This window comes from Pipistrellus kuhlii, unplaced genomic scaffold (genome assembly GCF_014108245.1).
Source record: "Pipistrellus kuhlii isolate mPipKuh1 unplaced genomic scaffold, mPipKuh1.p scaffold_m20_p_1, whole genome shotgun sequence".
Classification (NCBI taxonomy): Eukaryota; Metazoa; Chordata; class Mammalia; order Chiroptera; family Vespertilionidae; genus Pipistrellus; species Pipistrellus kuhlii.
In genome coordinates, this window is record NW_023425404.1 from 185992477 (window position 1) to 186005337 (window position 12861).

At 39.8% G+C, this 12861-nt stretch overlaps 1 protein-coding gene across 2 annotated transcripts in view; it reads right to left on the reverse strand.

Annotated features, from left to right (window-relative positions):
- Positions 1-12347, reverse strand: part of ZCCHC4 (zinc finger CCHC-type containing 4) — a 43522-nt gene extending 31175 nt beyond the window's left edge. Inside the window, exons 1-3 of one of the 2 annotated variants that reach the window (XM_036419218.2) lie at positions 12172-12345; positions 11119-11237; positions 10332-10414 (exon numbers count right to left, since the gene is read on the reverse strand). In XM_036419218.2, coding sequence (XP_036275111.1) covers positions 10332-10414; positions 11119-11237; positions 12172-12298 — 329 coding nt within the window. In that variant the 5' untranslated portion in view covers positions 12299-12345. Of the gene's footprint in view, positions 1-10331; positions 10415-11118; positions 11238-12171 lie in introns of both variants that reach the window. The other variant, XM_045573598.1, reaches the window with a different exon arrangement.
- Between the last annotated feature and the right edge of the window lie 514 nt (positions 12348-12861).

A 12861-nucleotide genomic window follows, 5' to 3' on the forward strand; every position in this document is an offset into this window, starting at 1 on the left:
AAAGAAGCAAAGGTAAGAAAAATCTGGGGAATGTGGGCTAGAATTTATGTCTGGCTGCATGCCTACAAAGTGGAAGAGAATCAGCAATTTCGTAAGAATTGAGATGCTCCAATTCGGTCACTGAATGAAGATCAATATCCATTTAAAATGTGAACATAATATACTACTCAAACAACTTAGTAGTAATGGAGACTACTATCACGTTTAAATTTATTGACGAATCCATGTGCTCTAACTTTGAAATGTTAAATAGTCTGGCTCAGTATGACAGTCATTTTAAAATGAGAAATTAAGATCATTCTTCAAGTTCTGATGGCATATTTAGCAAGAAGAATTGCCTCCTTACAGAAAAAATGTTCCTACCAAGTTCCTGTTCTTAGCAATACTGATGGAGGCAGTTCTGGGAAACTCATCCCCAAAACAGCAAGCTGATATTCGAAGCCTTAAAAAATATATATTAGAGGCCCATCTGAAACATAAATCCAATCTTTTAAGTCATACTTATATCTGATTTCAAAATCACCACCCTGGTCTTTTTTTCTTTTCTTTTGATTTGGGATGAATAAAGAGAGAAAAATACTGCTGAGTATGTATATGCTGTAGCAGATACGAAATCAGAGTAAGAAAACAAAAGAAAAATAAATAAGCTTATTGAGGCTCATAGAGGGTCAGAAATGTCCAAAGCTAAGCATGTCAAATAGTGCACTAAAGGATTCTTCTAGTTTGAGAAGAGTCATACGGTTTCAATTGAACTAAACTCTGGAACTGCACTGGAAAAACTGAACTTAATGTAAAATCAAAGTGGGTTTAAACTTTTCATTTCTAAGCACAGTTTCCCTTCAAAGCACCCAAGGCAGTGACAAATACATATTCTGAATGGCTACAGCAAGAAATAAGCTTATCATGCCAGTCATTTAAATGTTTCTATTTCTATGATAACTATTCCTGTGACAGCTTTATCCATGACTAGAAAGAAAAAGGACAACCATATTAGAAGAAACTTTTATAGTAATTCAAAGAAAGAACATCAATAGTGAACAGGGCCCCTAAGACATGAAGTGCAAGTGCAAAGAACCAGTACACTGCAGCCACAAGGCACTGAATTCACTGTTACCTTTCATTATTAAGTGTGTGGCAAAGTCACCCACATCCAGCCATGATACAGTAATAGAAACCAGGTATATTTTTGAATATCCTGACCTTCAAAAAACGTTTTAAACAGACAAAATACATGAAACCACAGTTTCAGTACAATGGACAACTGGCAGCCCAGTGAGTAATGGAAGGAAAACAAATGAGTAAGTGGTTCAACTCTCCAGCTTACAGTAGTCTCCCAGCCTCGATGGGGGACGCGTTCTAAGATTCTCCTCAGTGCATGTATCAAACCTAATATAAACTTTGTTTTTTCCTAAATATACATACCTATGATAAAATTTAACTTCCAAATTAGGCACAGTAAGAGATTAACCACTGTAATAGAACAATTATAATATACGGTAATAAACGTCATATAAATGTGGTCTCTTTCTCTCCTGTAATTTTCATATTTTCAAATTCTGTTCCTGAATCTAGACTTGTTAAATTATCTAGAATCCCCCATCAATGTTAAATAGAAATGGTAAGAGTTGACATCTTTGCTATGTCCCAATCTTAGGAGGAATGCATTCAATCTTTTGTCAGTATGGTATTAGTTATAGGTTTTTCTTAGATGCCCTTTACCAGGTTATGGAAATTCCCATCTATTCCTAGTGTTCTGAGAATCTTTATCTTGAATGAATGTTTGATTCTGGCCTTGGAAGGACTCAGGTTATACAGTACCTAATCTAAGTCCTTACTGAAAAACCTGCTAGTCAGCTGCCTGCCGGGCAGAAAGGGCACCTTCCAGACTGGAGCATTTGTATAAGCCCTCGAACAGATTTCTCGAAGATGAAACCAATAGATTACGCTACTTGTGAATGTTCTGAAAGGTTCAGACAACCAGCAGTCTGCAGCTGAATCAGCGATGAGCACATACATAACTAACAGCAACTGCAACAAAAAATCCAAGACTGTTATTAACTCCAAAGAAAACAAAAAACTGTGTGGAAAAGAACTTACTGTGATTTCATGGTTTAGCTATGAGCAGCATTTATATGGTTATTAGAGGCCCGGTGCACAAAATTCATGCATGGGTAGGTTCCCTAGGCCTGGCTGGCAATCAGAGCTGATCTGTGGGGCAACCAGTGGGATGAACGGGAACCCCTGCTCGCACCCACGTTGGCCGGCCTGGTGCCAGCCACTCACCAGCCTTACCCCCCACCACCACCACTGGTAACTTCCCTCTGGGGCAAAGGGAGGTGGGGGGGACTCGCACCCGCTTTGGCTGGCCTGGGGCCTGCAGTCTGGGGGCAACTCCTGTGCTAAATATCCGCCCCCTGGTGGTCAGTGCACATCACAGTGACCGGTCATTCCATAGTTTGGTCAATTTGAATATTAGGATTTTATTATATAGGATAGAGGCCTGGTGCACAGGTGGGGGCCGGGTGGTTTGCCCTGAAGGGTATTCCGGATCAGGGTGTGGGTTCCCTTGGGGTGTGGGGCAGCCTGGGCGAGGAGCCTGTGGTGGTTTGCAGGTTGGCCACACTCCCCAGCGACCCAAGCGGAGTCCCTGGTATCTGGGTTTATTTCTCTTCTACTATTGAAACTTTGTAGCCTGGAGTGGAGCCAAGCCTTCTGCTTGCTCCGTGGCACCAGCCATTTCTGTTGGTATTTATTTCTCTTCTATCATTGAAACTTTGTAGCTGAAGTGGAAGCCTGGGCCAGCCGGGGTGTGTAGAAAGCTTGGCTTCCTCCATTGCCGGGGAAACCCAAGCCTCCCTCCTGCTCTCTGTGGCCATAGCCATCTTAGTTGGGTTAATCTGCATACTCACTTCCTGATTGACTTGTGGGCATGGCTTGTGGGTATAGCAGAGTGATGGTTAGTTTGCATATTACTATTTTATTATATAGGATAATAATACAAACTAAATTTTGAATCTAACCAAATTCATGGTATAACCATATAAGACTAAGGTGTGAAAAGATATAGATTACAGCAGGGAGTTAAGGGGGTGGGGTTGGAGAGGAGAGGGCAGAGAGAGGAGGGAAAGATAAATCATCATTTTCCACATGAAATAAACAAAAACTGATAAATCAAGAAGTAAAAGACAAGCAAGCTTTGTATTCTACAGATAGGAATGTGCTTTCTAAAAGAATTAGCCAGAAGACATTTGAAATGTCAGCTGCTTCTGGGGTGGGAGAAATGCATGGGTGGAGACAAGTGTATTGCTCTTCGTACAACCTCTCAGAACTATTTGATTCTATTGTCACAGATTTCTTCATTGAAATTTAATTCACAAACCACACAATTACCCTTTTAAAGTGTACAATTCAATGATTTTTAGAACATTCATGAAGTTGTGCAACCATCACAATTCCAGAACATTTGTATCACTTCAAAAAGAAATCTCGCACCTATCAGTAATCACTTCACAATTCCCTCTATCCCTGGCCTCTAAAAACCAGTCATGTACTCTCTATCGCTATAGACTTGTCCATTCTGTACATCACATATGAATGGAATCATATAATAGCCACATATAAAATTTGATTTAAAATATTTTTATTAATAAAAGACAATTACTTAAAAAATAAAAGCTGGCCAAATTGGTGTGGCTCAGTGGTTGAGCGTCAACCCATAAACCAAGAGGTCACCAGTTCAATTCCTGGTCAGGGCACATGCCCAGGTTGCGAGCTTGATCCCCAGAAGGGACCATGCAAGAGGCAACCAATCAGATACTCTCTCATCAGTGATGTTTCTATCTCTCTCTCCCTCGTCCTTCCTCTCTAAAATTAATAAAAAATAGATTTTAAAAAAATCAAAGAAAACATGATGATGAATTACAACTGACATAGCCAACGATGAACCTGCAAGCCAGATACATGCCCCCTTTTATTTTCCTGTGGGTGATGTGTTTTTTTAACCCAGCATATCCAAAATATTATTTCAACATATAATCAATATAAACATTATTAATGAGATTTATTACTTATTTTTTAAATAATTGTTAGTCTAGTCTACAACATCCAGAGTAGCCACATTGTAAATGGCCAGTGGCTTCTGGCCACTGAACTGGATGGTGCAGGTTGGGGCCTCATTTCACTTTTGTGTAAACATCAAGCCTCTTTGGCATTTCATGTACTTGAATTTTCCATAAATGCTTCTACTATGCAAACAGAGAATTGAGGTTTAACTGTACTTTTTTTTTTCCAGGTACATGCCCTTGACCGGGAATCAAACCCATGATCCTTTAGCACTGAGCCAAGCCAGCCAGTGCCCAATCTGTACTTTTTTTTTTTTTAAATATATTTTATTGATTTTTTACAGAGAGGAAGGGAGAGGGACAGAGAGCTAGAAACATCAATTAGAGAGAAACATCAATCAGCTGCCTCCTGCACACCCCCCACCAAGGATGTACCACAAGAAATGTACATGCCCTTGACCAGAATTGAACCTGGGACCCTTCAGTTCACAGGCCGACGACGCTCTATCCACTGAGCCAAACCGGTTTTGGCCCAATCTGTACTTCTTAATCCCTTCACCTTTTCATCCAATGGCCCAACTCCCCTACCCTCTGGCAACCATCAGTCAGACACAAGGTTTATTAACAGCTTGGTAGCAAGAACATGAAACCATGAAGAGTTAAGTATCACTCAGCACTCTTTATTTATTTATACTTACTACATACACACGGGGTGGGAGGAGGGGGGCTGGGGGGGAGAGAAATTCATTCTGCCACAGGCTCAGCATGATTCACAAACTGCAGGCTAACATTTTGAAATGTCATTTTTATTGATCTCCATGTGATGTTCCATTTGCCTTTCCTGGAGTAGACAAATTATGTTTATGGCATTTCCCTAATAGCAGACCTTGAAAATCTGAGTTTAAATGAGCTTTGGAAAAAAAAAAAAAAAACATAACCAAATAAAATATCAACTAAATAAAACGATCTGAATGCACATAAATTAATACTGATTCTAGCATTAAAATATATCTTCCCTGAGACTTCATAGGTCATAATCAAGGTGCCAAGGTACTACATAATAGAATAGCACATTTCAGCACGTAAGAGGCAGCTAAAACCTATAAGGAAAGTCAAATCTCAGGCACAAAATATAAATCTGTCAACCGAGCTCATGAAATACAAAGGACGGTTCAGAGTGAGATTAGGAAAATGAATATCAAGTCCTATTCTGTAGAATCTAGGAGACTGTGTAGCAACGCCAGTTCCATAATCAAAATCAAGTAACAAGGTCAATTTATCTTGCTAGCTACCATCACTGCTTGCTAGCAATTCCAAAAGTAAATCAGTCAACGGAAAGCTATTGTTACTCTACAATAACAGATAAAAAACTTGCTTTACAGAATAGGTATAATGCTTAAATGCATTTTACTACTTCCAAATACAGTAGTTAATCAGATAACATAAATGAATTGCATAAAGTTAAATTAGAAAGCAATTACATTCTCAAGTAATGGTACATCGCCCTTAGGTCCATTTACACACAAGAATGAACTGCTCAGTCTTAAGCCAAAGGCACACTAACAGAACAGGTAATTAACAAGAGAAAATAGATAATTTAGTAAGCCTTTGATTTTAAAAGCCAAAATTTAAAATTTTTAGAGGAATAACTGATTTTGAACCTTTTACTTGATAGAAAGCATATAAGAAATCATAAGAGCATGAATTACAAAGTGATGCAATGAAATCAAAGACATTATATTTTAAAAAGCTTACACTTCTATTCATCCTCCAAAACCTATTCAAATACCACATCCCTAAGCGGTATTGATCTGCTAAGGCACAAGTGAGCTGAAGTGCTTCTGGCTCTCCAGAGCACTCAGCCTTTCCTAAGAATGCCATCGATGTTCTTTGCACTGCATAATTTTTGAATATATCTCAACTCCACTGATAGCATTTTAAGTTCTTTTTGAGACCTCAACAAAGAATAAAGAAATGGTTGGATGGATGGATGTTTGAATGGTGGGTTGGGCAACAAAATCCAAGGTTATGGGTTATAGATGATTTAAGATGCTGAAAATTGTTTTAAGATGCGCTCAAGAATCAGCACTAGATAACAGATGAAATTATCTTACTGAAACTATATTTTCTTTTTCTCTTTTAAATAATTCCGAGTTTGAGAGGTCAATAACCTCTATAAGCAGCGAAAACAAACAACCTTTAAAAAATTCTTTAATACTTCATATTTTAACAAGTGTTTTTATATTCTAATAAGTATGCAATATAAATTTCAAAATTTTTTATTAAAAACAAAAAACACATACTCTGTGTTGTTTACAGAAACAAGAGTAGTGTTTTAGCTCCAGACTAAAGTTTTATTATGCAAGAAAACAAGAACACCTAGATTTTCTTATAGTTTAATTGAATCACCAATGTCCTTATGCGATAACATGAACAACATGCTTATCAGATAAAAGTAAGTGATAAGGTAGAATATAAAACTACTATGTATACATTATGACTGCAACCTTGTAAAACAAACCTTGGCAGAGGAAAAAAGGCCTGGAGGAAATGTAACAAATCGACCACTGTGATGGGTGCAGAGGGAGAAACTATCAGTGATGTTTTTCTACTTTCTCATCTTATTCTATTTTATCTCATTATGATGTAGCTATAACTTCTCATGCTTTATTCCTTAAATCTCCTTAAATTAAACATACACATCATATATTAATTACTATCTGCTTTAAAATTTTAAAATATAGCCATGCTAGCCCAGCCAGTGTAGCTCAACAGATGAGCGCCAACCCAGGAACCAGGAGGTTGCCGGTTTGATTCCTGGTCAGGGCACTTGCCCAGGTTATGCAGTTGATTCCGGGTGAGAGTGCTTGCAGAAGGCGGCGGATCAATGATGTTCTTCTCATCGATGTTTCTATCTCTCTATCTCTCTCTTTCCCTCTCTCTCTAAAAACCAATGAAAAAACATATTCAAAATATAATAAAATAAAAATACAGCCATTCAGAAGTATGAACTTGAAGTTACTTAACTTCTCTAAACCTCAATTTCTCACCTAAGTAAACTAACTCACTAAGTAAACTAACTCAGCAGGATTTAAAAAAATCTCTTGTAAAACACCTAGCTTAGTGCCTAACTCACAGGAGTGCTCCATTTATATCACTTCCCTTCTCAACATTTTTTGTTATTGATTGAATTCTTATAAATTAAGTAGACATCACTGATTAAGTACTTTGGTTAAGAGGCAACCCATTTATCTTTTAAAAAGCCTCTTCCATCAAAGGACTTTAAAAATCTACTAAGAAGCTTAGGAAGACATTTTTAATAGATCCCAGTAATCCTTTCCACTTAGTCTAGATAAGACTTCTGAAGCCTTCAAAACAGCAGCCCCGATAGCCAGAAGGAATAGCCATTAGAGTGAAAACCTACTTGTCATTAGCAACTTGGAACAGGGAATTCTTAGGAGCTTCTCAGAGCACAGAGAGCACACAGAAGAGGGATGAACTCTTTTCTCAGGTTTGCCAAAGACTTAAATCTATGGCTCAATTCCAGTTCACCCAATAAAACATTTTAACAGTGGAGATACTTAAAAACAGGTATTTGCAGGTTTTTGTTTTTTTTAAATGGTTCGTTTAGTATTTCAAAACAGAAACATTACAGGAAATCTTCATGGTTTTGGATTTAGCAATGAATTCTTAGCTTTGCTACCAAAAACACAAGCAACAAAAAGAAAAATTTGGTAAGTTGGACTTTGTCAACATTAAAAACTCTTGCGTATCAAAGGATATCATCAAGAAAGTAAAAAGGCAATCTAAAGAATGGAAAAAAGTATTCACAAATAATCTAATAAGGGTGAATGTATAAGCATATAAAGAACTCCTGTGACTCAACAACCAAAAGAAAACCATTTTAAAAATTGACAAAAGAATTGAATAGACTTTTTTTTCTAAGGAAGATAAGCAAAGAGCTCACCCAAAAACATATGAAAAGATGGTCAACATTATGAGTATAGAAAAATGAAAACACCAAAATGACATACCACTTCACATTTGCTAGGATGGCTATAATAAAAGACAAAACAAAACAGAAAATAAGTGTGACAAGGATGTGGAGAAATTGAAACCCTAACATGTTGCTGGTGGGAGTGTAAAATGGTGCAGCCACTATGGAAAACAGTTTGGCGGGTCCTCCAAAAACTAAACATAGTATTACCTTATGATCCAGTAGTTCAACTCCTAGGTATATATGCCAAAGACCTGAAAACAGGGATTCAAACACCACTGTGCACTGTAGCACTATTTAAAATAGCCAAAATGTGGAAATACCCAAGTGTCCATTGATAGGTGAATAAATAAAGTGTGATATACATATACAATAGAATACTATATATATATATATATATACATATATATATATACACACACACACACACACACACACACACACACACACACACCCGTGTTTCCCCGAAAATAAGACATCCTCTGAAAATAAGACCTAGCGCATGGAAAGATAAGACATCCCCTGAAAATAAGACCTAGCACAACTTTGGGAGAAAAAAATTAATATAAGACACTATCTTATTTTCAGGGAAACAGGAGATAGATATATATATATCCATATATATATATGGCTACTGTGCTAAGTGTCCTTCCGACTGGTCACTATGACGCGCACTGACCACCAGGAGGCAGATGCTCAATGCAGGAGCTGCCGTGATGCGCACTGGTCATCTAGAGAAATGGCACTGCATACCTGGCACCCACAAAGCAACACTCGGCTTCCCCCAAGTGGAACACAGGCCCTGCCACCACACCAGAGCAACAGCCCACCAAATCACAGCAGTCACTGCCAAGACCCCATCGCACAAAATGTGGCCCACAGCCCAGCCCAGCCTCAACAGTCACTGTGGGTGCCAGGTAATGACATCTCGTAGCAACACCTGACTTCCTCTTCCTAGTGACTAGCCTCTTTACAGTTTCTTCAGCCCAGAAATACGACTTGCTTTATAGCCAGGTGCAAATTTACACTTTAACCAAATGTCTTAAAAGCATTTTCCTGTGTCTCATCTCATTTGATCTTCACATAAGTCCTGGAGTAGGTAGATAGGAGACCTAGTAGAATCGTATTTTCTTTTTGTTAGCTGGAATCTTTTTGTTAGATTTAGAAAGCTTAAGAGGAGAGTTACCAGGCTTAGAAACTTGACCCGACTGAAAAGAAGAAATGGTGGACCTTGAAAATGACTTTAGGTTTTCTCACTGCACAGAATATAGTTAAACACCACTGCAGTTAAATATTTTACCCTTTATTCTCCCTATGTAATCTACAATAATCATCTGCTTTGTGTTGATATTTACTGCTGTGTTGCTGACAATTACCTGAAAGAAAAGTTGGAGCGCTTCACTGGGCTGGAAAAAGTTTAGCTAAATCAGAAAGTAAGTCTAATTAAGCAAGCGTATTCTACATCTATAAAAGGCTAAGTTGACTCTCACATGCACGATACATATAAAGCTGTCGCTGCTGCTAATCACACACATGTCATTTGATCTATCATTGTCGATCATGAATTTGATTGACACTTCTATTATAGAGAAAGGGTGGATAGTGATAAAATATTTCTTCTAATTAATTTCCTTTCAATATGCATGAATTTGTGCACTGGGCCAAATTCAGCTATAAAAAGGATGAAATTTGAAACATGCTACAATATGGATAAGTCTTGAAAATATGCTAGGTCAGTGGTCGGCAAACCACAGCTTGCGAGCCACATGCAGCTCTTTGGCCCCTTGAGTGTGGCTCTTCCACAAAATACCACGGCCTGGACAATGTTTTGAAGAAGTGACATTAGAAGAAGTTTAGGTTTAAAAACTTTGGCTCTCAAAAGAAATTTCAATCGTTGTACTGTTGACTAATGAGTTTGTTGACCATTGTGCTAGGTGAAATAAGCCAGACATAAAGGGCAAATATTGATAATTTCATTCATCAGAGGGACCTAGCATAGTCAAATTCATGGAGACAAATAGGTTAGAAGTGACCAGAGATTGGGGACAGGTGGAATAGAGTTACTTAATGGTGACAAAGTTTCTATTTGGGGTGATTAGAAGGTTTTGGAAATAGTGGTGATGGTTGCACAACATTGTGAATTTTATGTAAATTGGGTAAATTGGTAAATTTTATGTAACATATATTTACCACAATAAAAGTAATTCATTAAACTTAAAGGCACAGGTAAAAAACAAACCAACAGGACAATAAAAACAATAGCACATCAGTACCTCTGCACACACTGCATTCGGGAGAGAGGAGGCTGGCATCTTCGGTTGTGAGCTTCTCGGGCAGCAAGTCTAGCACCTGACAACTGAGAATACAAAATCCACTTAATATGCCATCAAACTAGCTACCAGGCTGGCGAAACTGGGATCACATTCTGACATCAAGAAGTCAGAAATTCAAGAAGCTCAAAGTTGTAAACAAGCATTCATTTCAGGGGGGTGGAGGAAGGAACCACAGCACACCAAAACATTAAGCTGGAAAAATTCTAGAGTAGTGTGAAGCAGCAGAGCACACTGATCAGCTCTCATGTGGTGATCTTCGCAGGTCTGCAGAAGAGTAATATATAAGACTGTTTTTCTAAGAAACCTACCAAAGCTGAAAATATTCTAGTCAACACTTTCAGAAACATTAATTGGAGCTGAGTCCAAGAGGATACCCAGCTCATAACTAAATATTTCTCCAAGGGCCTTCATCTGTCATCCAGTATCTATTAAAGGATGTTCAATACAAATGTTTAAAAAGGTGTTTTTCTAAAACACTTTTTGGAATAATTGTGACTCAAACTCTTTAGGGGAGAAATATGTATTTGCAAACCCAATACCAACACCTCAGAAGGTCTTAATGGGAACTAAGTCTTTGACACAGGAATCCAACTAAGTTCAGAATATGAACCTGTCTTACCAAACCACACAGTATCTTCAACTCCTTATAAAGGTGTATCTCATTCATTCTCAAAGATGTCATGTACATCAAAAATTAAAAATATACGCATCCAAAAAGTGAATATACCTTTTCATCTTCCCATTGAAAAAAATTACAATCTTTTCTATCCCGACAGGCCGAGCAGGCATAAAACCTCCGCGTGTCTTCTTTCCCTCGGCTCACCTTGACAAACAAGAGGGTGGGACCTAGTTCCAGAACAGGAAAAAAGCATGTCAAACAACAGTCACGTGCACCAAGTTCCTGGTTTTCACCTCCCTTAACTAAACTCGTTTTCATTTTATGCACGGGTTTATCATCATTAAATCCACTACTTTAATAGTTTACTTAGGAACTCGTTTTTGAACACTGGCCTCTCCGGGAATAAAATGCCACTGTTAGCGGAGCTGGAGGTGAATGGCCTGGGCCCTGAGACCAGAGCCAGGAGGGCGTCCAGAGAGCCTAGCACTTGGCTTCTCCGCCCCTCAGGGGCCCTTTCCCCGGAAATCTGGGCTCTGAGAGCTGGACACACCCCCTCTTCGCAAGAATTCACTCTATTGTTCTAACCTTTTTTTTTTTTTTTTCTAAATACATTTAATTGATTTTTCACAGAGAGGAACAGAGAGGGATAGAGAGCTAGAAACATGGATGAGAGAGAACCATGCAACCAAGGTACATGCCCTTGACCGGATCGAACCTGGGACCTTTCAGTCCGCAGGCAACGCTCTATCCACTGAGCCAAACCGGTTTCGGCTTAAACCCCCCACCCCTTTTTTTTTTTTTTTTTTTTTTTTACTGAAAAAAGTATTGGAATAGTAAATCAACAAATGAAACCGCCAAGTACTGGGTGATAGGGATTACTCGATAGCACGCATCCCCTTTGCCTAGCCTCTGCCCATTTCCTTAAAACAGAGAGATCACAGCCCTGGGGCCAAAACCACAACAGTGGGCCTTTTTAGAACGGTTCCTTAAGCGAGGTGAAAACCACAACTTCCCGAGGAAGGAGGTGTTTGTTAGACATCACACACGGTGGGGGAGAAAGGCGGACGAAAACCCGGGAGTCCCTAAACGCCCCCTGGAAACTCGGGCTAACGCTGGCCCCCCGGCGCCCGGCAGCCAGGCGGGGCCCGAACGCGGACCCACCGTGAGGGCACCGCGGGGCGGGGGCGGCGGGCTCGGAGGAAAGCACCACCTCCACGCCCGAGCCAACCGGGCTGCTCGCGCTCCCCGCTGCCTCCCCGGCTCCCAGCCCGTCCCTGAGGGCCGCCATCTTCCCGCCGCCGACCGGAGAGCTTCCGTCCAACCACTGAGGAGGTGGAGAAAGAGCGTCGCCGCGACCGGCAGAGACTCACAGCGCCCCCGCGCGCCTAGGAGGAGCTGCGGCAGCGAGGCGAGACCCATCAAATGCTGTTGCTGCCCAGCCCCTAAGCAGTCCTGGGCAATGAAGGGTATGACTCGCAGGCAACTTGTTGGACCTGTGCAGTAAGTTCCTCTATTTTCTGCCACACGTCTTAGCCACCTGCAAGTACCCTCCTTTCATTCAGAACACAGGCAGGAAATGAAAAAACTCTTCAGAGCAAAGATTTGGTCGGGTCTGAGTCCCAAAGGCAGCATCACCACCCACAGCCAGTTGGTCATAGAAATATCTAGTCTCTCTGCCCTCTTTTCAAAGTTGGAGGCGCAGTATCATCTTCTACCTATTGGACAATGTTCATAGTTGCACGTTATCGTTGCATATCCATTGACATGTATATATGGTAAAGAAAAAAAAAAACTGTCTCTATTTGCATCTGACATGATGGTCTGCATACCATCCCGAGGAATCTACAAAAA